We start from the raw sequence: 27276 nt of genomic DNA, 5'->3' as shown, positions 1-27276 counted from the left end.
GACTTCAGGCAACAGAAATGTATCATCACATAGCTCTGGAGGCCCGAAGTCCAAAACTAAGGTGTGGGCAGTGCTGGAGTTTCTGCGGCTGTGTGGGAGGGTCTGTCCCAGGCCTCTCCCCTGGTGCTGGCAATCCTTGGCTTGTAGGCATGTCACCTCGATCTCTGTCTGTCCCCACCCAGCCCTCTTCCCCCTGCCTCTGTGTCCTCCTCTTCTAGAAGGACACAGTGTTTGGATTTAGGACTCACCCTAATCTAATAGGACTCCATCTAACTTACGTTCTCAAAGGCCCTATTTCCAAGTAAGGTCCCACTCACAGGTGGCAGGGGCTAGGACTTCAGTGTCTCCTGGGGGACATTACTCGTGACACTTGTCTCCTTCAGAGTCTGCCCTGCCTTCTCTCCCTGCAGCCAGGATGAAAGCTGGAGCCTCTGCACGGTCCAAGCAGGGAGGCAACGGCTTGCGTCACCGTAGGTCCTGGCTGACGGGCTCTGCTGAGAATGGGTGGTCGCGGCTGGGATGGTGTGGAGGATGCTAGATCGGGGGGACATGGAAGCACCCATTTATGATGACGGATTTCACATCCCAGCAAGGCAGAGCTAGTCTTGATTCACTTGGAAGAGTGTGAGGAAGGGGTCTGCCGTGGGCTGAATGTCTCTGTTGCCCCAAAATTCCTAGGTTGAAATCCTGCCCCTAGAGGTGATGGTATTAGGAGGTGGGGCCTCTGGGAGGTGATGAGGTGAGGGGGTGGAGCCTCCTGGTGGGATTAGTGCCCCCATAAGAGGCCTGAGAAACCTTTGTCTGCTTTCTGCCACCTAAGGACACAACGAGAAGTCGGCGTCTACACCCGGAAGAGGGCCCTCACCAGGCCCCAACACGCCGGCACCCTCATCTCAGACCTGCGGCCTCCAAAACAGTGAGAAATCAACCCTGCTGTTGATCAGCCACCCGTCTATGGCAGCCAGACAGACTCAGGCAGGGTCTGGGGCCTGGGGGTAGGCTTAATGTTTATTTATTGATTTATTTATTTTTAATTTTTTTTTTTTTTGGAGACAGGTCTCATTCTGTTGCCCAGGCTGAGTGCAGTGGTGCAGTCACAGCTCACTGCAGCCTTGAATTCCTGGGCTCAAGCAATCCTCCCACCTCAGCCTCCCAAGTAGCTGGGACCACAGGTGCGCACCACCACACCTGGCTATTTTTCTTTTGCAGAGATGGGGTCTCCTTGGGTCTCCTTAGGTCTCCTGGGCTGGCGTTGAAGTCCTGAGCTCAAGAAATCCTCCTTCCTCAACCTCCTAAAGTGCTGGGCAGTGCCCAGCTGAGGGGGCGGGTCCACTGGATGAGACCACAGGGACTGCCACCTGCCTGGGTCCCAGGAGGGCCCAGAGGACACAGCCACAGTGGAGCGGCCAGCATGGTGCTAGCACAAGGCGGAGCTGCTGAGAAGCTCCGGGACAGCTGAGCTGCGTGGACAGTGTTAGCAGGAGAAAGTGCTGCCCCGGGTCCTGCCATGGGAGCCGTGTGGCTGCGCCAACCGCTGGAGGTAAGGTGGGTGTCGGCGCAGCGATAGGGGCAGCCAGGGTGCCTGACCCTCGCGATCTGTGGCTCATAGGCCACCACGTCCCTGGGGTGGGCGATGAACAACCAACTGAGGTAGGCACTGGACTTGAATAACCAGAAATAAACAATCACTGGGAGGAGAAGGCTGGGACCTGCAGGCACAGTGGGAAACTGTGACTCCTGCTGTCATTTCCAGAACTCAGCCATGACCATTGGTTGGAGGAGAGCCTTGGTCTCCTCGGAGAAGGGCCCTGCAGCACCACACACAGGTGTGATGGGCAACACACAGGTGTGATGAACCACACACAGGCGTGATCACACAGGTGTGATGAACTGCACACAGGTGTGATGAACCACACACAGGTGTGATGAACTGCACACAGGCGTGATCACACAGGTGTGATGAACCGCACACAGGCGTGATCACACAGGCGTGATGAACCGCACACAGGCCCAATGAACCGCACACAGGTGTGATAAACTGCACACAGGTTTGATGATGAACCGCACACAGGCGTGATGAACCGCACACAGGTTTGATGATGAACTGCACACAGGTGTGATGAACTGCACACAGGTGTGATGAACCCCACACAGGCGTGATCACACAGGTGTGTTGAACTGCACACAGGCATGATGAACTGCACACAGGTGTGAAGAACCACACAGGTGTGACGAACCGCACATAGGTGTGATGAACCACACACAGATGTGATCACACAGGCGTGATGAACCACACACAGGTTTGATGAACCTCACACAGGTGTGATGGACCGCGTGCAGGTGTGATGAACCCCACACAGGCGTGATGAACCCCACACAGGTGTGATCACACAGGTGTGCTGAACTGCACACAGGCATGATGAACTGCACACAGGTGTGAAGAACCACACAGGTGTGATGAACCACACACAGGTGTGATGAACCACACACAGATGTGATCACACAGGCGTGATGAACCACACACAGGTTTGATGAACCTCACACAGGTGTGATGGACCATGCGCAGGTGTGATGAACCGCACACAGGTGTGATCACACAGGTGTGATGAACCGCACACAGGCGTGATGAACCGCACACAGGTGTGATCACACAGGTGTGATGAACCACACACAGGCGTGATCACACAGGTGTGATGAACCGCACACAGGTGTGATGAACCGCACACAGGTGTGATGACACAGGTGTGATGAACCGCACACAGGCGTGATCACACAGGTGCGATGAACCACACACAGGCGTGATGAACCACACACAGGTTTGCTGATGAACCACACACAGGTTTGATGATGAACCGCACACAGGCGCGATGAACCGCACACAGGTTTGATGATGAACCACACACAGGTTTGATGATGAACTGAACACAAGCGTGATGAACCACACACGGGCATGATGAACCACACATGGGCATGATGAACCGCACACAGGTTTGATGATGAACTGCACACAGGCATGATGAACCCCACACAGGCGTGATCACACAGGTGTGTTGAACTGCACACAGGCATGATGAACTGTACACAGGTGTGATGAACCACACACAGATGTGATCACACAGGCGTGATGAACCACACACAAGTTTGATGAACCTCACACAGGTGTGATGGACCGCACAGGTGTGATGGACCGCATGCAGGTGTGATCACACAGGTGTGATGAACCGCACACAGGTGTGATGAACCGTGCACAGGTGTGATGGACCGCGCACAGGTGTTTTGGACTGCACAGGTGTGATGGACCGCATGCAGGTGTGATTGACAGCACGCAGGTGTGATGGACCACGTGCAGGTGTGATGAAGACTCCCCCGAAGCCATTGTGGCTGCGTCTTCAGAGTAGCTCTGTCCTGGAGAAAGGACACCTGCAGCGGGAAGGGCTTTGGGATCTCGGGTCTGATGCCACCCAGGGACCCAACATGTCACAGTAGCCCCCAGTCAGCATGGGGGCCTGGGGATGCCAAGTGACCGATGGGGTCCCGGCTTGTGGCCATCCAGTGGGTTTACGGACCTAACCTATGGTGGCACCCTGGTCTGCAGGTCCATGGCAGGTTGCAGGCCCTAGGCAGCTGCCAGGATCCTCTCACTGTTTCCCTGACCTGTGGAGTGAGGGCCACCATGGTGGAGAAGGCAAAGCCAGAGCCTCTGAAACCACCCTCAACCCTGGCAAGGACAGCGGCTTGGAAGTCAGGCTCCCTCTGGAGCCCCCCAGCTGGTGGGCTGTGGGCACAGGCAGGGGTCACCCCACCGGGTTAGCACAAGAGAGCACTTGTAGGGCCAGGGAGGAGAATGCCTGGAGCTTGGAGGATTCACCTCTGTGGCTTCCACGCCGGGGGCACAGAATGGGCGATGACACTGACACCCACCTGACAAGCCGGTGACTGAGGCTCACTCCTCGGATGGGGTCTGGGTCGCTGCGTCAGATGCAACCCCTGCCAGCAGGAGTGCGGGCCAGGGTGGAGGAGGAGGAGGGTCTCCTGCCGTGGAGATGCCTGCAGACTAGCTCGTCACCAGCCCCCACGACTTCCATGGCTGTCTCTCTTGCTTTGGCTGCTACCACCCTGAAGAATCAGCCGCAGACAAGCTTAACATGGCATCCGCCGGAACAGATGCAAGCAGTGCCGGGGCTCCCAGCTGCTCTGGGGCCTGGGCTGCGCCCTTCGGGCTGCATCTGGTTTAAGCAGCAGCTGCGGGGGCGGATAAAACTCACTCATGGCCAGGCGCAGTGGCTCACGCCTGTAATCCCAGCACTTTGGGAGACCGAGGCGGGCAGATCACGAGGTTAGGAGATTGAGACCTTCTTGGCCACCATGGTGAAACCCCGTCTCTACTAAAATACAAAAATTAGCCAGGCGTGGTGGCACATGCCTGTAATCCCAGCTACTTGGGAGGCTGAGGCAGGGGAATCGCTTGAACCTGGGAGGCAGAGGTTACAGTGAGCTGAGATCGCGCCCCTGCACTCCAGCCTGGCGACAGAGCAAGGCTCCATCTCAAAAAACAAACAAACAAACAAATAAACAAAAAGTCACTCATGGCGGAGCGCGGCGGCTCATGCCTATAATCCCAGCATTTTTGGAGACCAAGACGGGCAAATCATGAGGTCGAGAGATTGAGACCATCCTGGCCAATGTGGTGAAACCCCATCTCTACTAAAAATACAAAAATTAGCTGGGTGTGGTGGCACGCACCTGTAGTCCCAGCTACTTGGGAGGCTGAGGCAGGAGAATCACTTGAACCCAGGAGGCGGAGGTTGCAGTGAGCTGAGATCGCACCACTGCACTCCAGCCTGGGCAACAGATCAAGACTCCATCTCAAAAAAAAAACAAAAAACAAGCAAACAAACAAAAAAAACTCACTTGCGGTCAGTGCTGCCTCTAGTGCCCTCCATAGCGCTGCAGGGCGCTTGTCCAGCTTGCATGCAGGGCTGACCTGGGGGATGTGAGCTGGGTGGGGGTTGGTGGATAAATGCCCAGCCCCTCATTCTTCAAAAGGACAATTCAGGCTGGGTGGGGTGGCTCACGTCTGTAACCCCAGTGTTTTCGGAGGCTGAGGCAGGAGGATCGTTTGAGCCCCAGGAGTTCGAGACCAGCGTGGGCAACATATTGAGACCCTGTCTATACTAAAAATTTTGTTTTAAATTAAAAAAGAAATTTAAAAGGACAATATGGAGGCACATTCCCCTTGGCTCTGGGCAGAGGGTTGCCAGTGGGGTTGGGGCCTGGCCATCCCAGGTTATAAAGCGCATTCCTGTTTTTCCTCCTTCCTCATCCCTCCCCACTCCCTGCTCTCGCTCCTGCCTCTGTGGATCACCCTCTCTGTGGAGCCGAATGGCTCCCAAAGTCACTCAGGACCTCAGAATGTTGACCTTGTTTCAAATTAGGGTCTTTGCAGATGCAGTTAAGACAAGGCCATACTGAAGTAGGGTGGACCCTGAATCCAACGGCAGGTCCCTGAGAAGAAGAGGAGAGACAGAGACAGCAGAATGACTCAGAGACGGAGGCAGAGGCTGGAGCAGTGCACCTGCCAGGCCAGGAGGGCCAGAGGTTCCCAGCAACTCCAGAAGCAAGAGGGAGGCCGGGGGAGGGTCCTCCCTAGAGCCTCCAGAGGGAACCGGCCCTGCAGCATCTTGATTTTGGACGTTCGGCTCCAGGAGAGAACAAATTTCTGTCATTCTAAGGCACCTGGTTTGTGATACTTTGTTTAGGCAGCGGATACCCCCAGCCCCAAATAAACTCCCAGCACCCAAGTCCTTGTCTCAGGCTCTGTTTGTAGGGGAACCCACATGAGGATGCCCCTAGGTGTGAGCTCCGCTTGGCCTATGCACCCACCTGCCTCACTGGAGGGGAGGGGCAGGGTAACAACCGATGCCTGCCCCACCTCTGCCACAGGACAGAGAAGCTGGACGCTGTCCCCGACGTCCTGGCCCCTCTCGCTCCACCTGCGGCCTCCAGCCTCAGGGAAGAGTGGGCCCAGCTCTCAGAGGGCACTCAGGGGTCACTGCTTATGGTACACAGTCCAGCCTTCCATGGAGACCAGGAAGCCTCCAGCCCCCAAAGACTTGTCCCTGCTGGGATGGGGGTGTATGGAGCCCTGGCAGCCTCTCTGCCCACCAACCTCTGCCGCAGGTGCCCCCCTGTTGCGGGCAACACTGGAATCCCCTCCCCAAACAGGTTCCTCTCAGCTGCAAACTCTGACCCGCCCCCGCCTTCATCTGCTCCTGCCCTCACTACCAGAATAGAAGTCGCGTTTGAAAGCATGCGCCCTCCCGTCCTTCCTGGCCCTGTAAATATGTGGGCAGAAACAGCAGCCTGCTGGGGGTGGGGGGGTGATTGCTGGTTGCAGAATCAGGCACGGCTGCTGCCCGGGCGGGCCTGGCTGCGTGGGTGCCCGAGGCAGTTGCAAAGGCTGGCTTTAAATAGCTCCTGGTGGGTACAAGCCTGGGAAAGAGGGCACCCTGCGGCCGCAAGGAGGACAAGGCAGAGATGGGGGCCAGGGTCCTCACAGTGGAGAGGGGTGTGGGGGGTGGCTCAACAGCCTCCAGGTCCAGGGGATGCCCCCAAATAGTTCCCAGAATCTTGAACCAATCCCCTTCCCCCAAAGGCCCAGGAGTTGGAGCCAATCCTCCCTGGCTGCCCTGGGTGGAAGGCCCGCCTTTGGGGCAGGAGCCTGGGGGCCTGGGGTGGGCAGTGGTGGTGGGCAGCCTGGGACCCAGCCCATAGCTATAGTGTGTGCCATCTGTGGCCTGGGCCCCTATCCCCAGAGCAAGGTGAGCTCCAGGGAGGAGGGAGCGGTAACCCTGCAGGGAGGCCCAGGGAGCAGAGGGTAGGAGGCGGGACAGTGAGAGCCGGCCCTGCAGGGGTGTCTCTGTCCTTGGACAGGGAGCTGGCAGGCTCAGCCACCTCGCCTTGGTGTTGGGAGGTGGCCTGGAACCCCAGCTGACCCAGATCCGGCTCTGCTGCTCCCCGGCCACCTGCTCTCTGCTTGCCCCAAGGCTCACTTCTGTTCTGTGTGCCGCTTGTGGCCACACCAGAGCCTGGTCCGTCCCACCCCCTCCATCCCCAGCCTGTCCCACCCCCAGGACGACCCTGCCAAGCCTCACAGCCTTGTCCTGCAGAGCAGGGGCGCAAAAGGGCAGCCTGGGAATGAGGAGTGGTCGTTAGGAAGTGGCGTGGGAGACTTCCCAGCAGGGGACAGAGGTGGTGCATGGGGCCATGGTCTGGGCCGTGGTGGGCAATGCCCTCATCTGCTCTCGGGCACAGCCTGGCCCTTGGGGAAGCAGCTCGGCCTGCGTCCATCCCTGGGTGCAATGCCTGGGCCGCAGTGCTGACTTGATTTCTCGGCTTGCTCAGCCTGCCAGGGCTGCTGCAGGCCATGCTGAGGACAGGTGATTCACACAGTCGTCCCCGGGTCCCCAGTGGTATGGAGATGGGGGCCACCCACTAGCTGCCACCCTGATTCCACAGGACACTGGCCTGGCCGACTTTGCCACCTTGCAAGCTGCCGTGTGATGGCCCTGGATGCCTGGGTCCCGCAGCGGATGGCAGAGCCCCAGACGCCTGGGTCCTGCAGCGGATGGCAGCGCCCCAGATGCCTGGGTCCCACAGAGGATGGCAGAGCCCCGGATGCCTGGGTCCCGCAGCAGGTGGCAGAGCCCCAGCAGCTGTTCCAAGTGCTCTCTTCAGATTCTTCTGAGTAATGACCTGGTGCCCTGTGAAACCTGGACCCCTCATAAAGAACTGCCTGTCAGCTGCTCTGACGGCTGGGGGGTCCTTGGGCTGCAGGGTGGTCACCCCATGTCCGTGGCAGTGGCAGCAGGTGGGAAAGGGCTGTGGTGTTTGTGACGCCTCAGTGGCTTCCAAGTGTCTATCCTCACATCCAAGAGGGGACCATGGTGGCACCTAGCCCTGGACACCCACTGGACCAAAGGCCTCAGGGACCAAGGGAGTGGCAGCTCCTCTAGCCCCCTCCAGGCCTCTGCACCTCAGCCCTCCCTCAGTACCCCAGACATGGCTCATCTGGGATCCAGCCCCTGAGGCCCTGTGTCCCCGAGTCTCTGTCCCCAAGTCTAGTGTTGAGCCCCAGGATCTCAGGAAGACACCTCAAAAGCTCCCGGCTTTGGGACCAGCGACCCTGAGCTCACTCCCTCACACTGTCAGCGCAGGCTCCTGCCTCACGCCCCTGGAGAAAATGGCCTCTTCACAGCGCGGGGACGTAGATGAGGAGACCCAGTGCCTGAAGCCAGCATCACAAAAACTGGTATCTCACTTCTGAAGCTCTTCCCTCGAAGCCTGCCCTGCTGACAAGGCCAGCCTCCTTCCCAGGACCTCGACCCACTGTTTCCCCTGGGCAAGGTGTGTGTTCAACCCTGAGTGTTCCCTGGGCTTCCACAATCAGCTCCCACCCAAACACCGCCCAGGGAGCCTGCAGCTGGAGAAGGGTGTTCCAGGCAGCTGGGGTGGGCTCCAGGCACCCCAGGAGTGAAGCGCAGCACAGTGAGAGAGAATGAAGCGGCCCCCAGGCCAAGGCTTTATTTCATGCTGGGACCAGAGACCTCACACACGCCTTCACTGTTCACCGGACGGACGTCCACTCCCGCCTCCTCCCGCGCTCTGATCCCGATCCCGCAGAGCAAAGACCTAGAAACCAGGATCACTTTCTGAACCTAAAAATCCGCGGCTCCCTGAAGGGCCCAGACCCTGGCCTGGCTCAGCCTCTCAGTCAGACCCTCTGCTCCTTCATCTGTGACGGTCTTGCACTGCCTGCCGGAGAGCCCCAGGCTGGCCTTTCGGGGGAGGCTGGGGTCAGAGCTCAGGGAGGCTGAGGCTTCCTCTTGCTTTCTGTGGCCGACTGTCATCCCACTTTGAAACACGCAGAGGGGAAGGCGGCCCGAGGGCTCTTTCTCCCAGGAAGTTTCTGGGCAGTCGCCGCCGGGCACCAGGACAAGCGAGGGTGGCCTGAGTCCCATGCTCACATGGCGTACGCCGCCCAGTAGATGACATTGACGGCCGCGAACGCCGCAGGGAACACAGCGCGGGCATAAATGTCAATGGTGTCTGCGTCGATGGGCCTGAGCCGGGCACGGATGCCCCCCTGGCCTCCCGAGCGGGCTGCCCCCTCTTTCTTCGTCTCCCCCGTCTCCACCCCCACCGACCTGTAGGAGCCCATCAGGTTCCCTGGGATGCGGCGCTGCCGGCGGGAGATGGCCAGCTCCTGCGTGACGCCGGCAGCAGAGAGGGAGAAGAGGACAATGGCGTTCCTCACGTCCATCTGCACGGGGGCCAGTGGGGGAGACAGGGCTGAGCACTGGGGTGCAGCTCCCAGGGCCCTGGACCACAGGTGCTCCCATGAGGGGGCCCCGCCTGGGCCAGCAGCTCCAGCCCCCCACACTCGAGGAGCACAGCTGGGACCCACAGTGGGCTGGGACAGCTGAGGGGTCCTGGTTGGGCCCCCAGCAGTGCTGTCCCTGGCTCGGCCCCAGGCCCTCACCTCTGCCCTCGGCCTGGAGACTTTGACCTTGGCCTTCTGCTTCTTCCTGTAGTCGGCGTTGAAGTGCGCAAAAGCGTACTCCACCAGGGCGGCAAACACGAAGACATAGCAGATCCAGAAGTAGACGTCCAGTGCCTTGATGGCCGATGCCCGCGGCAGGGAGGAGCGGGCACTGACCATGAGCGTGGTCATCGTCAGCACCGTGGTGATGCCTGCCAGGCACAGGTGGTGCCATCATCGTAGCCCTGCCCTCACGCCGCCCCATCCCAGCCTTGGTGCCTGTGACCCACGGACGAGGGTCCGCTACCCGCCACCCCCATGCCCACCCCAGGGAGCAGGTCCTGCTTCCCTGACCTGGCCTGGCCCGGCTGGCCATTGCCCCAGGCCAGCTGGCATGGTCCAGAGGCCAGTGCTGAGCCCCCAGCTGAGGGATGGGGAGTCCTGCTCCCCAAGGCCGCCCTTCCGGCTCCCTCGGAGCAGTGGTGAGGCCCCGTACCTAGAGACACCCTGGCAGGCACCGCCGCCTGGCTGATCCAGAAGGAGACCCAGGACATGGCGACCAGCAGGACAGAGGGCATGTAGGACTGGATGATGTACACGCCGCGGTTCCTCCGCAGGTGGAAATGCAGGCTGAGCCGTGGGAACTGGCCGGCTGCCGGGACAGCCACCATCAGTGCCCCCGTCCCTGCCCAGCCCAGCCCAACCATGGGACTCAGGGGCTGCAGGGCTTGGCAGCTTCGGGGTCCACCAAGGCTCAGAAGAGAGACTTAGACCCCTGCCCTCCCCACCAACCACATGGCCTGAAACGTCAGGGGGCCTCCGGCCCTAGGTCTGGCCACAGGACAGGCTGGTCCTGAGCAGTGTCACCCAGAGGAGAGGGAGAGAGGCTGAGGTTACTGCTGGCCTCACATTTGCTGGACTGGCCCTGAGGGACCCTCGCAACCAATGGGGAGGCCTCACCCCTTTCTCCCCTAACACTCCTGCGGGCACAGCCAGGCTCTGGAAGGAGCCAGCACTGGGCTCACTGGCTCTGGATGACTGGGAATGGGGGTGCATAGGGGTGGGAAAGTGGGGCTGGGAGACAAGGTAGCCAAGGAAAGCTTGGCCCCTGAGCCCTGCAGACCTGGGGCTAAGAGAGCTCCCCCACACCCTCTGGTTTCCCGTAAACCTGGAGTGCTGGGAAGAGAGAAAGGACCGAGGAGTGAGATGGGAAGGTCTGACCCACACCCACACAACGGCAGGCCTGGAAGCCCTGGTTTGGGTGCAGCTGGTGCCAATGAGCAAGTTCCTAAGGCAGCAGCGTCCCAGCTGCATCCCCAGGGGCCCTGGGGGCCTGCGGGTGGCTTGGCTGAAAAGCGTGAAAACCACAGGCGGGCGCACGCGGAAGGGGCGGCGGGCACATGTTACCGGACTTGAAGTTCATCAGCTCCGTGGTGAAGCGGTAGCTGGTGATGGTGAACTGCGCCAGCTGCAGCTTGTCCAGCCCGTGGATGTGCTCCTGGCTCTCCGACCAGTAGTAGACGATGTCCTCCGAGGAGTAACCGTCTGGAGGAAAAGCACACAGGTGGGCGGCAGAGCCTGGCCCCGCCCCGGGAGCCCTGGCAGGAGCTCTCCGGCCACACAGGAAGCCTACAGGGGGCCGACGCCATCGTGATGGGGACCGAGCAGGACCCCAGCCAGGAGCGAGGAGGCCTTCGGCTCTGGGACCACGTCGGGCTCCTCCGGGCAGGTGGATGGGACACAGATGGGGTCACCGTTGTCAGGTGACACACAGGGGCTGCTGCACTGGCTCAACAATATCAATCCGTGCCATGTCTGGGCTCTACGGCCCGGCTCCCCAGGCAGGGCACAGACCCACAAGCCAGGCTGCTCCAAGCCTTCTGGCCCCTTCTCCTCCTGCCCAGGCTTCTTGCTCATGCAAAAGCTAGTTTGGTGCTTTCCTGCACCCTGAGCCGGGCCAGCCTTGTCCAGGCCCCGGGCTGACAGTCTGAACCCCCATCCACTGCTGGAGAAGCCAGCGTGGCCTCTCTGAGAGAAGCCCCTGCCCGCCTTGCACACCCACTCACAGCTCTCCAGGTCCAGCATGCACTCCTGCTCGTCCATGGGGTATTTGGCCAGGTCCATGTCGCAGGCCACAGTGGAGGTGATTCTGCCAAGACAAGCATGGCGGTGAGGCCTTGGGGGGTGAGGCCAGCCCTCCCGGAAGCCTGGCAGTTCCCCTGCAGAGATGCCCCCTGAGCACCTGCCTGGAGCCCCAGCTACTTCTCAGGCTGTGTTTGCTAGTTGCCCAGAATCCAGGTAAACCTGAAAACTGCTCAACTTCATAGACATCAAGTCTTCCTTTAGGACTGTCAAGAACTGGATTTCATTCATTCTCTTCAAAATGCTTGACTGTTGAACTAGGCTGGGGGCCTACAGGGCAGGGGGACAGCCTGCGCACCCAGGCCCTGGCCTGAGCGATGGCTGAGGAACACACGGGAATAGGCCCAGAGTTGCCACGCACTTGATTTTCTAGGAGAGGTCAAATATTTAAATTCCTATGTAAAATATCCTGATTTTTTTGTTTGTTTATGAGACAGGGTCTCACTCTGTCACCCAAGCTGGAGTGCAGTGGTGCAATCTTGACTTGCTACAGCCTCAACTCCCCGGGCTTGAGGTGGGTGATCCTCCCACCTCAGCCTCTCAAGTAGCTGAGACCACAGGTGCGCACCTCCAAGCCCAGCTAATATTTATTATTTTTGTAGAGGCAGGATCTCCCTATGTTGCCCAGGCTGGTCTCAAACTCCCAGGCTCAAATATACTCTCACTTCAGCCTCCAAAAAGTGTTAGGGTTACAAGTGTGAGCCACTGCACCCGGCTGCCTCCTGATTTCTTTTTTTTTTTGAGACGGAGTCTCACTCAGTCGCCAGGCTGGAGTGCAGTGGCGCAATCTCGGCTCACTGCAAGCTCTGCCTCCCGGGTTCACGCCATTCTCCTGCCTCAGCCTCCTGAGTAACTGGGACTACAGGCGCCCGCCACCACGCCCGGCAAATTTGTTGTATTTTTAGTAGAGACGGGGTTTCACCATGTTGGCCAAGATGGTCTCAATCTCTTGACCTCGTGATCCACCCACCTCGGCCTCCCAAAGTGCTGGGATTACACGCGTGAGCCACCGTGCCCAGCCACATGCCTCCTGATTAAGTGTCGTGAACTAATTCCATCTTTAAGAGGCATGTGTCTGAAAACAGGCTTTCAAAGGAATGCGCGCACACACGTTCATAGCAGTGTTTTCACATTCGCCAATGCCAGAAGCCACCCAGGCGCCCCTTGGCAGAGGGATGGGAGGCAGATGTGGCGTGCCCCTGCCGTGGGCCATCGCCTGGCCATGAAGAAGAAGGCGCCCCTGACTCCGGCTTCCGCTAGGATGAACCGTGAGGACGTGATGCTGAGTAACGAAGCCAGAGTCATAAAGGGTCCCACACACAGCATGTGATTTCCTTTCGATGAAATGTTTCTGTCTCTGGGCAGATCCACAGAGACAGAAAGCAGACGGGTGGCTGCTGGGGCTCCAGGGAGGGCGGAGTGGAGACACCTGCTCGGTGGCTGGGTCTCCTTTTGGGGTCTTGAAATGTTTTGGACCAGACAGAGGTGGAGTTGCACAACGTGGCGAGTCTGCCAAATGCCACTGAATTGTTCACTTTAAAAAGGTTAATTTTATGTTATGTGAATTCCACCCCATTTTAAAAACCAAAAGGCACTGTGTTGGCCAAAAAGCCACATCTGCCGGCTTCCTGTCAGCGACCTTGGAGCGGACGTTTCCCCAGCAGCTGCGGGGGATATAAATAACTGCGCAGCTTCTGCCCCCCCACCCTCGGCCCACCAGCTCCCGGCAGCAGAAGCCGCTCTAGCTTTTCCAAGCCTTGGAGCGTCCAGCCGCCGACGCTTGGCCCGGGCAGGCTCTCCCCTGGGGCCCGGGTGGGCAGCCCGCTCACCGGATGCTGTACAGGATCACGCCGTCGGGCTGCAGCCGGATGAGCTTGTTCTCCACCGTCACGTCGTGGAACCAGGCCGACTTGGCATTCACGATGAAGGTGTCGGGCAGCCAGAGCTTGTCCACGAAGCGGCTGTCCAGGCCCAGGGTCTCATTGGTGTGGTTGTAGGAGAGCCTGCTGTCCCGCCAGCTCTGGTGCAGGAACACCGTCATGGTGTACTCCTGTGGAGGCGGCACAGGGGCCGGGGGTCAGCCTCGCTCCACCCCCAGGGGCATGCAGCCCAGGGCAGAGGCTGTGGGCACCCACCGTGCCTGAGGCAGAGGCTGGTGGCACCTACCATGTTGGCCTCTGAGATGTGGTCAATGCTGGCCACCTCCAGGGCGAGGGCCACATTCACGGGGGGACCTGAGAGGAAAGAGCAGAACTAAGAAGGGCTGAGGCCGGCCCAGCATGGGAGCCAGGATGGGACCCTGCCGGGGTCCCAGTCACAGGCAGTTGGCCATCATGGCCTGAGAAGCTGCACCTCCCTGGCTGTCTCTGTGGGGGCCTGGCTCTGATGGAGCCCCTCAGGGGAGAGCCAGGCTTCCTTGCCCAGAGGCCAGCCCACAGCCCAGTGGGCCACACAGCCACAGCCGAGCCTGGGCTCCAGTGGCTCCTGCCTGCCGGGCCTGGACCGCCCCTCACCTCCGATGCCAGGCCGGAAGTTGCGGGCGTAGCCGGCTATCAGCCCGTCCAGGTTGGGGAGCCAGGAGATCTCCAGGTTGGAACCCACGTAGTCGCCGATGTCATTCATCGCTCTGGGGATGCAAAGCCACTGGTCAGACAGGCCAGGACTTAATTTAATTCCACTGAGCCTGGGTCCCTTCCTGGGGATGCAGCACTATTCTGGGCACCTGGGCCAGGGCGTGGGGGGCCACTGTGGGAGCCCTTGCAGGTGGGGGCCTGGCCAGTCCCCAAGCCTCTGCCTGGACACAGGGAACCCCGGGAGGTCCTCAGCCTCTTCCACAGGCCCTGACCTGGCTTCTTCCTCCAACCTCAGTGCCCACTTTGCCCTCCTGGCTTTGAGGGAGGTGGCCCTGGGTTGGACAGAGCCCCCCAGCGTGGGCCAAGCTCCCAGGCTAACAGCCTCCCTCCTCAACCAGCCCGTGGAGGCCGGCCTCGGGGTCTCCATCCCCCGGGTCCCTCACCAAAGAGGTCTCCCTGTCGGCTTCTGAGGGTGAAACTTCCCCCATTATATGGTTTGGAGAAGAGGAATGTGAGGAGGAGGCAAGGGGCAGTGACGAGAAGAGGACAGGGACCCAAAACCCGGGCCCACAGCCTCCTACTCTCTGTCTCCTCCCAGGAAGGCCCAGGGTGGGCCCCAGGTCCCCAGATGGCCATGTGCTTCTGGGGTTTAGCTCAACCTCGGAGCAGCTTGGGGCAGCCAACAGGGCCATGGGGGTGCCCAGGCTTGAGGGAGGTGTCTCTTCCCCATACACACCATGCTGCCAGAGCCCAGAGCACCCCAGCACCCCCCGGCCCCCATCTGCTCACCTGCACTGGGGTTAAACAGCGTGCCCGAAAATGCACATCCACCCAGAGCCTCAGAATGTGAGCTTATTTGGGAATAAGGTCTTTGCAGAGGTAATTAGTTAAGATGAGGCCATACTGGATTGAGTGGGCCCTAAACCCAAGGACTGGTGTCCTTAGAAGGGAAGAGGAAAGAAGCCTGTGACAGTGGAGGCAGAGATTGGGGTGAGGTGTCCACAGGCCAAGGGAGGCCAGGGTTTCCAGCCACCGCCGGAGCTGGAGACAGGCCGGGGACAGAGGTTCCCTCAGAGCCTCCAGGGGAACCAGCCCCACCCACACCTTGATTTCAGGCTCCTGGCCTCCCGAGCTGCAAGAGAATAAGCGTCTGTTGTTTCAAGCCGTCCAGTTTGTGGTGATTGTCACACCTGTCCTCCTGCACACAGGACAGGGATTGGTCCCGGGGTGGGGCCTTGAGATTAACCACCCTGTATTCTCGGAATCATTTCTATCCAAGGGGGTGGCTTCAGACATGGCCTCCAGGTCACCAGGCCCCTGAGCCTGGCCCGAGCCCTCCAGGAGAGATGAGGGGTCAGGACCTGAGTCAGCGGCCTCCCCCACAGCAAGCCTACAGACAGATTTGACCGCAGTTCAGACACAGCCTCGGGTGGGTGCCCCATGCTGGGCCACTCCACAGGCCACCAAGAGAAGAGCACAGTCCCAGGCCTCCTCCACGCCCGGCTCCCCAGGACCCAACTGCCTGCCCCTCCCCTGTCACAGTGGGGGCCACAGCCCTTGGCCTCCTGCTCCCTCAAAAACTGCGACCTGGGCTCGAGGCATCCCTCCACGCTGCCTGTCTGGCACAGTCAAGCTGAGGCCCGGCCACCAGCCCCACCCTGTGCAGCCCCTCCCAGCGCCCCACAAAGATCACCTGCAGCCTACTCTGCTTGTCTGTCTCTCCAGCTCCAGCCTTCTTGAGTCCTTGGATTCCCAAGGGAGAGGCAAGGGGCGGGGCACAGGGGTCTGGTGCCTCAGGCTAAGTCCGGCCAGGGAGCTGCGGGAGCAGATCCAAATCTTAAACCCGAGGTTCCAGAGAAACACTGGGAAGGATGAAGGGAGGCGGACACTCTCCCTGCCTGTCCCTGCATCCAGCCTCGACTCTGCTCCATACACTTTATCCTCAGGTGCGTCCTAGGCCCCCTGAGGACCACCGGGGTTTGGGAGGCAGCAGCAGGGGGGCTCAGGCCCTCTCCCTCTCCATCAGAACCACTTTTCTCCTTGTTTCACACACCGGCCTTTCAAAGATTTGGACTTTGAACCAAACATTCCTTAGCTAACGAGATTTTGCCAACCCCAATCTGTCCTGGACGACTGTGGTGGCCCAACTCTGGCAAGAGGAGCCAGCCGAAGGCAGCATCCAGCGCTGCTATCCATCCAGACCCACGACCCCGCGCCCACTGGACTCCCAGGAGTGGCCCGGCACAGGGCTAAGGAGGAGCAGGCACTTTGGTAACAAAGTATAAGATGAAATCAAATTAAGTCCTGGCCAATTAAAAATGCAAATGGGAGTCACCCTGAAGGTCAGACGCAAAGGTATCTATCGAGGCTTTATTTTTGGACCTGCCCAGCTGCCATCTAGCCTGCCTGGAATGAGGCCACAGGAGACACCGTCCTTCCTGGGCCACGTCTCTTGCCCATCTCAGGGTGGTGGGACGTGTCGGGGGGCACCAAGGCAAGGCCAGGAGCAGCCCCCGCCATGAAGCTCACCTGGAGGCACCTTTGCCATCTCCTGGGGGCAAGAAGGAAGCAGGCTCCCACCCCCATGCCATTTCTCACCTAGGAGAACGGCCGGTCGTTTTCCCACTGTGAACAGATGGGAAGGGCCAGAGTGCGGGGGCGTGTGCTTCATGCCACACTCTGGGGTCTGGAGGGCCCCCCACTTCCTCAGGTCGGGATGTACAAGGGAGGCAGAGCTAGCGGGGGCTGGGGGAACACAGCCTGCACCAGTGGAGCTGGGCACAGGGTGGGGATGTTCTGACTCTGGTATGTCACGGAGATCTCGGGAGAGGGCTGCTGCCTCACCTGATGGCCCTGGGGCCCAGTGGTGGCCTGAGCTTGGGGTTTCCTTTGGGTGAATGGACAGAGAGGCTCAAGGCTACACACCAGGCTCCAAGTCTACACTCGGATTTAGGACTCCAAACTCAGGGGGCAGAGTGGGCACCATGAAGACATGGCAGCTTCCCCCTCGGGTTGCTCTCCATGGGTCACCTGGCCTCCTGCCCTCCTGGCCCCACTGAAAAACAAACCCATCCCTGTCACTTGTCTGTGCCCTGGGGACAGACAGGGAAGGTAGGTGTAGCTGGGATCCTCCCCCTGCAGGCTCCTCCACGGCGCACACCCAGCCCACATATCCCACAGCCCTGCTTTTAGAGCAGCTCAAGCCTCCCAGCATTGCAGTTACCAAGGCGAAGAGGAGCACCGCCACCAGCGCACCGCGAGCTGGCACGGTAGGAGCCGCAGCACAGCTTCTCCAGGGAGACGGAGGTGCCGGCAGCCCGGGAGGGCCACCCACGCGGGCATGCAGTCGGCAAGCTCGGTGCCTGCCGCGTGCGCGGGTCTTCACACTCAGGGCCGACCCACGGCCGCCACGCAGCACACTCCCTTCCTATCCCACCCAGCCTTTCCCATGAGGAGCTGCTGCAATGGGGACCTGGGGTAATGGCCAGAATGGGTCCCACTGACGTCCAATACAGCTCCAGGACAAGGACCCCGAGACTGAGGGAAGGGAGGGCGGCTGTCCCGGTTTCTGGAGTGGAGGGGCACAGACACAGATGGGAGGAGAGGCCTTTCATGGACAGCACCCCGCTAAGTCTGAAGGTGGCCCCTAGGGCTGAGCTGGCAGGTGCTTCTACCCTGGGGAGACCCTCCAGGCCTGCCCCTAGACGCCAAGAGCAGGAGGTTGAGTCCAGCACATGTGTGTGGACAGGATGACCTCAAAGGAGAGGCTGTAACATGCAGCCAGGTGGTAACTGTTTTTAACTAGAGAGCGAAAGGGGAGCTCAGCGAAGCAGTGCACCTCTCACCAGGCAAGGTGTGCTCCCTGACGGCACCCCTCTTCCGGAGATGGGAGTGACTGCAGGCCCAGAAGCCCCCAATCCTGGCTGGGCCGTGGCCTTCCAGCTTTCCTGCCCAAGGAAACAGGCACAGGAGCCAGATGCAGGCCAGAATTAAGGATCTTCAGATTTCAGAAAAGGGAAATGGTGGACACAGAGGCTGTGGCTGGGGGCGACCTGAAGAATTTCCCAGCAGGAAGTGTACATAAACAGTCCCAGAAGTAGGATTAATAAAGATGAGAAGAGTCTCGCATCCGTGCAGGACAGGACTTGCTGCCAACTGAGTTCTGGTGTCGAACTTGGGCTAAAACTTTGGGGTTTCAGAGCCGTCTGGATTTCAGCCTCTTGGCTAAGTGGCCGTGGGCCTGGGCTGGCAGCTGTCCCCATGGCTCCAACACAGCATCTACAACTGTGCCCTGCGGCTTCGTCCTTCCTCTCACCTTGAAGGAGGGGAAGGACAAGGGGAGAAAGGCCCACTGGGATTGATGGAAGAACAGAGCTCTTCCCAGGACACGGGCTGCTTAGAGCCAGGGGCAGTGCCGACCCCGCGTTCTCCTGATGGGCACACGGCTGCAGCTGGACCCAGGCCTTCTGGGCTCTGTCCCCCGCACCTCCAATGGGAAAACTCTGACACACTGCCCCGTGTTGGGTGCTGCCATCTCTACGACGGTCAGCCACCTCTATATCTACATCTTCACCGTCTCTGAGATCCCGAATGCTGGGGGATGGCTCTTTGCTGTTTCTTCTGCAGTCTTTGCACTGAGGTGATTTTCAAAGATGCCCCTAAATGTCCTCTCGTGACTCCTAGGAAAGGCGGCCAGGCCCAGTGGCGGGGCCAAGTTGCCTGGGTGGCTGAGGAGCCCATTTCAGATCCCCAGAGAGGAGGTGGGGGGGGCTGTAAGCCAGAGGGGGCTCCAGCCCTGGGGTGCCTCCTTCTCAGCCTCTTCCTTCTCTGGGGAGCCCCTCCCAAAATAGTTAAGAAATCCACCATCTCTTTTCTGTGGCCAGGGGCACCTGGCCGCCGTCCACCTACACACACTCAGGAGTTCTGTCCACGCCATTTGAACGGGCTCTGAAAGGAGACCCCGGGGGCCGGGCCCACCCTCCACAGCGAGACAGCCTCCTCCGTCCGTCCCAGACCCTCCGGTTGGGGAAGCTCATTGGGGGAACGGGGAACGGCTCCCCCGCAAAGGGAGCAGCCTCCCCGCACCGAGTTCTCAGGTCTTTCCTCTCCTCAAGGAACCGACCGGGCAGGGACCCGCGAGTGCCGCGGACCCGGGGACCCTCCACGCGCGCCGCGGAGCAGGGGGAACCGGGAGGCTCCGACGCCCTAGCCCAGCCCAGGTTCAGCACCAGGACGGCGGACAGCACCGGGCGGGGGCGGCCAGCACGGGGGTCGCCGCGTCCCGAGCCCAAGGGCAGCGTCCGGGCGAGTCCAACGAGGGGCCCGCAGGGCAAGACCCCGGGGAGGGAGGACGCGGGGCTCGCAGACTTCGGGTCCGGGGCCCGGGGCTCGCGCCAGCCGCTCTCCCAGCCGCTATCTCTGGCCGACGCGGGCCCCGCACCGCCCCCGACCCCGCGCCGCGCGGACCCCACCCGCTCACCTGGTGCCGCGGAGCTGCTGCGCGCAGAGGAGCAGGAGCGGGGCCAGCAGCCGGGCGGGCGCGTCCATGGCCGCGGCGGGCTCGGGACGGGGTCCGCGCAAACTTGGCTCGCGGCGGCCGCACAGGCGGCACAGGCGGGCGGGAGCTGAGCGAGCGTGGCGCGGGCGCGAGGGGGCGGACGGAGCGCGGAGCCCGCCCCGAGCCCGCCCCAGCCCGAGCCCAAGCTCCCGCCCCCTCCGCCATCCCTTCCTCCGTCCCTCCTCCTGGCCCGCCTGGCCTCCGGGATGCCTCCCCATGGGAGGCGACCCCGGCACAAGCCCCGCGTGGACACCGTGGCCCACGGGCGCAGCAGAACCTCGTCCCGAGGCGGTTTGTGGGGGGTCGCACGTCTGCGTGGCTGGTTCTGGCTGCGCCGGCGGTGGGTGGGGAGGGGGCCAGTCCCTGCAGCTGTCAGGAGAGAGACCCCCACCAGCGGCTGCTTCCAAAACCCTCCCTCCTGCCTTCTCGGGAGCTGGGGCCAGGCGACTTTGGGAGCAAGTCCTGATCCCTGGGGACCCTCGACGGGGGCGGGGAGAGGAAAAGCAGGTGGGGGCTGCGCCGCAGGCCGCAGTTCTGACTCTCCACACCTCTCATGGCCCCAGGCCCGCCCTCCACACCCCTAGGATCTGGGAAAGGGAAGGCCTCACACTCTCCTGCCTTGGATCTTTTGAACATAAAGTTGCGCTGCCATTTCCTGAAGCTGCTCACAAACTTTAATCATTGTTGTGTCAGTTATTCACTTCTGGGCTCGCGATGTCGCTGACAGCACAGTGTCAACCCCTCGTGAAAATACTTAAAAATGGCGAAGCTGTCCCCGAGGCTGCGTGCGTCTAGATGAAGGGCCCTAGCCGCACAGGGGCAGGTGGAGGAAAGTGCAGAGAGGGATTTGCTGCGGAATTTCCAGCCCAATCCCTGCTGTGGGAAATGGAAGAATGAGGCTGGTTCCAGTTTGCTAGCTTTATTTTATTTTATTTTGTTTTGTTTTATTTTATTATTTTATTTTTCAAGATGGAATCTGGCTCTGTTACCCAGGCTGGAGCACAATTTCGGCTCACTGCAACCCGGGTTCAAGCAAGTCTCCTGCCTCAGCTTCCCGAGTAGCTGGGATTACAGGCACCTGCCACCACGCCCAGTTATTTTTTTGTATTTTTAGTAGAAACGGGATTTCACCATGTTGGCCAGGCTGGTCTCGAACTCTTGACCCGTGATCCGTCCACCTCGGCCTCCCAAAGTGCTGGGATTACAGGCGTGAGCCACTGCACCCAGCCCCAGCCTGCTTTCTTAAATCCAGGAACGGGGCTCTAACAAGCCCAACAGGTCTCAGCTCCAAGGCCCCCTTCCCGGCTGCTCAGTGGCCCCTGCCGAGAGGGGTCCTTTGGGTACAGAAGCACTGACTTCTCTGTGTTCCTGGGGTTCCTGTCCAAGCCTGTGCTCTGCACACGTGCCCCTTCCCACGTGTCCCTTCCATGGATTAATTTAGGAGTTAATTCATGAAGAGGTGCCCAGAGCTTGGCCCGGCCCCTGGTGAGAGGCATTATTTTTATTCTTTCCCCTCCAGAGCAGGGGTCTTGTCTGTCTTCTCCTTGGTGGTGTATTGGATGAAGTAGGTGCTCAGCAAATGTAGGAGGAGGTGTAGGCTCCACATCTGCAAAGTCCACGCACCCACTGTGGCCAGCACTCCATCACTGCCTCGGAACAGTACCCAGCCCTCCCTGTCTTTCCTTCCTGAGCTTTGGAACTAAGCAGTGAGAGTGGTTCATGGTCGCAATCCCTTCGATATCTGCGAAGATCTTATCTGAGGATATCTTGGTGCCGATCACCTCTGAGAAGCATAAAGTTGCTTCTCAGCATCTTTATTTTTTCATCAAACGTTGATCTTGACTCACTGGATCCGATTGATTCAGGATAAGCCACACCCTATTGCCATTTTCTGCACGCTCCTTTATTATCTGGGGCATAAAATTAACATTTAATTTTCTTCTTTTTCTTTTAAGAGACAAGGTCTTGCTCTGTGACCCAGGCTGGAGTGCAGTGGCACGATCTCAGCTCACTGTAGCCTCCACCTGCCGGGTTCAAGGGATCCTTCCACCTCAGCTTCTGGAGGAGCTGGGACCACAGAGGTACGTCACTGCACCCAGATAATTTTCTATTTTTCGTAGAGATGGGGTCTCACTATGTTTCCCAGGCTGGTCTCAAACTCCTGGCCTCAAGGGATCCTCCCTCTTGGCCTCCCAAAGTGCTGAGATTGCAGGCGTGAGCCTCCGCGCCCAGCCAATGTTGAACTTTTGCTGGAAAGTCGTGCTGTTGTGTGTATGTCAGTTGAAGCTAGGCGGGCATCTTAGCCAAATATCTGGTAGTTTGGTGGCATCAAATTGTCTCCTCTTCCTTCAGTCCTAGAGGCAAATGCATGTCCCATCCATCATTCACAGGTTTCTGCAAGGTTTGAAGTCTGCACACTTCATTTCCATTCTTTATTGTTCTAACTGGTCTTTCTTTCTTTCTTTCTTTCTTCTTTCTTTCTTTCGTTTCTTTTTTTGTTTTTGAGATGGAGTTTCGCTCTTGTGGCCTAGGCTCTAGGGCAGTGGCACTATCTCAGCTCATTGCAACCTCCACCTCCTAGGTTCAAGCAATTCTCCTGCCTCAGCCTCCCAAGTGGCTGGGATTACAGGCGCCTGCCACCATGCCCAGCTAATTTTTGTATTTTTAGTAGAAACAGAGTTTCACCATGTTGGCCAAACTGGTCTCAAACTCCTGACCTCAAGTGATCGGCCCACATCGGCCTCCCAAAGTGCTGGGATTACAGGCGTGAGCCACCGCACCCGGCCTCCTAACTGATGTTTCAGTTTGGATCTGAAGAACAGGAATTTTCATAATTTCTTTTTCAAGGTTTTCGAAAATTAGTTTGTTGCCATTTCCGAACTTCCATCCCATTGTGATGTGCATAACCAGTCGGCTTCCTTAGCCTCATCCTCCACCCAGAGAAGCTCCGACCATGCCAGAACCAGGAAGGCCAGCCGGGCAGCAGCCTGGCCCAGGGGTCAGGAGCCGGGGCCTGTGTGGCTGGGGCCTGTGTGACCAGCACCTGGTGGATGTGAGCCCCAGGACAGGGAGTTTCTGTGCCCAGGAGATGGAAGCAGCTCACTTCTCCGCCCCTTTCAAGAATCTGGGAAGAGCTCCAGGAGTCAGAGGTCTGGGTGCCAGTCCCAGCTCTGCTCCAAACTGGCCATGTGACCTCAGCGAAGTTATTTCCCAGCTTTGTTTTCTTCTTTTACAAAATGACAGGGTGAGAGTCGTGATTGGTTTCCTCGGTGTCAGAAGTGCAGGACGCTGAACTCTGTTAGAAAGAGTCTCAGGTTGTTTTGTTTGACAGTGACTACCCACTTTGCAGAGACGTGGGCTGCCTGCTCTCTGGGGAATACTGGAGGTTATGCCCCATCTCCTGTCCTGTGGGAGAACCCACCCTCCGAACGAGGCTCTGGTGAGGTTTTCACAATCAGTAACAAGGATGATCTCCATCGATGGAAGTCTCCCTGTTTGAGATGGGGTGTGTACTCCCCACCCAGGCTCCTGAACAAAACCCACCTCCTTGTCTTGGCACCACTGAGAGTGCACACCGAGGGGGCTCTGGCACCAGATTGTGGGAACGGTCATGAGAAAGTAGCTCAGACTTCACACCCAGAGCCCTTGATCCCTACACACTCAGTATTCCTTCACAGCACTCTTCCTGCTTCCTGGACATGTGGAACTGCTTCTCCATCGGGGAGGATCCATCCAGAGCCCTTTGGGTGGGTGCTCAGGGCAATAGCTGCTGCCTCTTCCTTCTGCTCAGCGCTGGGAGGCTTTACACTCTCCCCATATGGCACAGAGCAGAACGTGCACCTTTGGCTCTGGAAGGAATGAACATCCTGCCTGTTAGTTAGCCCTGGGAGTCACTGACTCAGTTCTTCCCTGGACACCAATGTCCTACAGGGCACACAGAAAGCCACGGAAGTGTGGTCTGCGGCTTGAGGTGGGTATTCAGATGCCAGCCTGCAGCCCACTTACATTGTTTCTTTTGGACTGACACCTTGCGGGATGCTCGGATGCCCACAGCGCAGGAGAAGGGACGGCCTAGAGTCCGAGATGTGGGCGGGGAGCTGGCCCCTGTCCATTGCCGCAGCTCTGCAGCAGCAGGACAGCCCTGGGAGGTGGAGGTGAGTCACCGGGACCTGGGAGAGGAAATGACGCTCGCTAAATTTAAACCCCCTTCCTGATGTATTTGTGAGGTTGTTCTGTTACTTTCCTGGGAAAATGCACCAAACAGAGAAAATGGCAGGGACACAACAATGTTATCAAGTTTAGATGGTAATTATTAATCCTGTGATTTTCAGATGGACTCCGTTCATTTGGATAAGCAGAGGAAACTTGGCAGAAACGACCAAATGCAAAATACGTGTCGCAGCCTGAGATCAGCCGTCTACTGAAACAAAGGATGCAGTTCAGTCGGAAACCATGCTTAGCTGTGTTGCTGTCTTTAGCCATCAAGGCCCTGAGAACCAATGAACAATCCAGCTTGGCCGCTTAGAACATTTTTTCTATACTTGAGTTAAATAGATATCCAAGAACCATTACTCATTTTTAATGTGGAGAAGTCAGTATTCTATTCTCGTATTCTATGTTTTTTAAAGTGGCAATTTGAATTATTTCGTGCGATAGAAAACCTTAAACACAAAGTAACGTTTCTAACAAAAGGGCTGTCGATCAAGTGACAAACACGTCCTACTTTAGATACGAGCACGACTGAGGCAACAGCATGAAAACGCCTAAAATGGGCTGCTGGGGAGACAAGATCTGGCCGCGAATGGAACTCACAGCAGCTCATTAACGGGACCGTCCGGCAGGAAGGTGGGTTGGCAGCCTTCTCCCAGGGCTCCCCACGATCCTTACCCCTGGTGTGGTGTGGCCTTCCTCCTCACATGTCGTCTGGACCAAGCAGTGCGTTGTCCTCATCCATAAAGAGTGATGGGCCGGGCACGATGGCTACACCTGTGATGCCAGCGCTGTGGGAGGCTGAGGCAGGAGGATCTCCTGAGCCCAGGAGTTTGAGACCAGCCTGGGTAGCATAGGGAGACCCTGTCTCTACAGAAAAAAAGTTAGCCAGGTGTGGTGGCCCACGCCTGTGGTCCCAGGTATTCAGGAGGCTGAGGTGGGAGGATCGCTTGAACTCAGGAGGTGGAGACTGCAGTGAGTCGTGATCGCACCACTGCACTCCAACCTGGGCAACAGACTGAGACCCAGTTTCTAAAAAAAATAATAAAAAGGCAGGGTGCAGTGGCTCATACCTGTAATCCCAGCACATTGGGAGGCCAAGGTGGGCGGATCACTTGAGGTCAGGACTTCAAGACCAGCCTGGCCCACATGGTAAAACCCTGTCTCTACTAAAATACAAAAATCAACCGGGCACGGTGGCACACGCCTGTAATCCCAGTTCTTCAGGAGGCCGAGGCAGGACAACTGGGAGGCAGAGATTGCAGTGAGCTGAGATCGTGCCACTGCACTCCAGCCTGGGTGACAGAGCTAGACACCATCTCGAAAAAAAATAAAAATAAAATAAAAAGAGTGATGAGATATCCTGAGATTGATTTATAAAATGCCGTGATTCAGGTCTCAGGGCACTCTCGCCCCCACTCACTTTGATGAAGCCAGTGCTGGGTCGCCTGCCGAGGTGGGGAGGTTCATGGGCCAGGAACTGAAGACAGCTGTGAGAGCCAGACCGCTCCACCACCCCCAAGACAGCAGGGAACTCACTCCAACAGCCACCCTGGAATGCTGCCACAGCTGAGCCTGGAGGTGACCGTGACCCTGGCTGACATCGGATTGCAGCTTTGTAAGAGAGACTGAGCCGGGACCCAGACCTACAAAAGCTGAGATGATAAACACTGTTTTAAGCTGCTGTGTGTCGCAGTGACTCGTGTGGCAGTGGATTTCTAGCAGAGCCGTCATTCGTGTCTGGCTTCTCTCAGCTCAACACTCTGTAGAGCCACCCACGCTGTTGTGCATGTCAGCAGTGGATTTTTTATTGCTGAGTAATATTTCATTCCATTGCATGCTCACACCTCAGTTTGTTTAACTGTCTACCTGTTGATGAGCTCGGGGACATATGCAGTTCTGGGCTATTATGAGTAAAGCTGCTTTTAACATTTAAATACAAGTCTGTGTATGGACACATGTTTTCATTTCTTTTGAATAAATATGTGTGGGATTACTGGGTTTCAAGGGGACTGTATGTTTAAGTTGGTAAGAAGCTGCCAATCTGCTTTCTTTTCTTTCTTTCTTTCTTTTTTTTTGTTTTTTGAGATGGAGTCTCACTCTGTCACCCAGGCTAGAGTGCAGTGGCGTGACCTCGGCTCACTGCAACCTCTGCCTCCCAGGTTCAAGAGATTCTCCTGCCTCAGCCTCCCGAGTAGCTGGGATTACAGGCGCACACCACCACACCCGCCTAATTTCTGTATTTTTAGTAGAGATGGGGTTTCACCATGTTGGACCAGGCTGCTCTCGAACTCCTGACCTCAGGTGATCTGCCCGCCTTGGCCTCCCAAAGTGCTGGGATTACAGGCGTGAGCCACAGCACCTGGCCTCCAATCCGCTTTCCAAAGTGGCTATACTTTGTACTCCCCACAGTAGTATGTGAGGGTTTAAGTTGCTCCAATGCTGATCAACTCTTGACATTGGAAGTCTTTAAGTTTGGCCATTTTATGACTGTGTGGAGGTATGTCACCGTGGGTTTAACATGCATTTTCTTTTTTTTAATTTTTTTTTTTTTTTGAGACAGAGTCTCACTGTGTCATCCAGGATAGAGTGCAGTGGCGAGACCTCGGCTCGCTGCAGCCTCTGCCTCCCAGGTTCAAATGATTCTCCTGCCTCAGCCTCCTGAGTAGCTGGGATTACAGGCTTGCACCACCACGCCCGGCTAATTTTGTATTTTTAGTAGAGACGGGGTTTTGCCATGTTGGCCAGGCTGGTCTTGAACTCCTGACCTCAAGTGATCCACCCACCTCAGCCTCCCAAAGTGCCGGGATTACAGGAGTGAGCCACCATGCCCAGCTTTTTTAAAATTTTTATTTTATTTTATTTTATATTTATTTTATTAAATAGAGATAGCATCTCACTACATTGCCCAGGCTGGCCTCAAACTCCTGGGTTCAAGCAACCCTCCTGCCTTAGCCTCCCAAAGCCCAAAGCGCTGGCATTAGCGGAGTGAGCCCCCTCGTCTGGCCAGCACACGTTTTCTGAATGACTAATAGGCATCTTTTTTTGTGCTTATTTATTTGAGTAGCTTTTGGTGACATATGTGTCTGTTCAAATCTTTTAAAATCCCAATGTTTTTAAAAATGAAGTTGTCAATCTCTCTTATTATTAAGAGTTTTTTCTATATTATAGGTGCACGTCTGTTGTTGGATATATGTTTCGCAAATACCTTCTCCCAGTCTAGGGCCTACTGATGCATTTTCACAACAGTATCT

General features: G+C 58.0%; 1 protein-coding gene and 1 long non-coding RNA gene across 4 annotated transcripts; one reads left to right on the top strand and one right to left on the bottom strand.

Annotated features, from left to right (window-relative positions):
- Positions 1 to 8548: 8548 nt before the first annotated feature.
- Positions 8549 to 19925, bottom strand: GABRD (gamma-aminobutyric acid type A receptor subunit delta). Its single transcript, XM_032758654.2, has 9 exons — positions 19736 to 19925; positions 14197 to 14309; positions 13850 to 13917; positions 13513 to 13733; positions 11608 to 11690; positions 10949 to 11086; positions 10038 to 10193; positions 9542 to 9753; positions 8549 to 9322 (listed from the first exon to the last, which is right to left on the bottom strand). The coding sequence occupies exons 1-9, from the start codon at positions 19801 to 19803 to the stop codon at positions 9023 to 9025; spliced, it is 1359 nt and encodes a 452-aa protein (XP_032614545.1). The 5' UTR covers positions 19804 to 19925; the 3' UTR covers positions 8549 to 9022.
- A 103-nt stretch (positions 19926 to 20028) lies between these two features.
- LOC116812796 (uncharacterized) lies at positions 20029 to 26023 on the top strand. 3 transcript variants are annotated; one of them, XR_009214905.1, is made up of 4 exons: positions 20029 to 20104; positions 21769 to 21894; positions 22661 to 23967; positions 24145 to 26023. It is a non-coding gene; the product is annotated as an uncharacterized LOC116812796 (long non-coding RNA). The 3 variants fall into 3 exon arrangements; XR_004370796.2 differs by having other exon boundaries at positions 20049 to 21894; positions 24145 to 24658; positions 25418 to 26023; XR_009214904.1 differs by having other exon boundaries at positions 20049 to 21894.
- Positions 26024 to 27276: the final 1253 nt, after the last annotated feature.

This window comes from Hylobates moloch, unplaced genomic scaffold, assembly GCF_009828535.3.
Source record: "Hylobates moloch isolate HMO894 unplaced genomic scaffold, HMol_V3 SCAFFOLD_9, whole genome shotgun sequence".
NCBI classification, from domain to species: Eukaryota; Metazoa; Chordata; class Mammalia; order Primates; family Hylobatidae; genus Hylobates; species Hylobates moloch.
The sequence above is the reverse complement of the archived record's forward strand: the minus strand, read 5'-3'. Positions and strand labels throughout refer to the sequence as shown.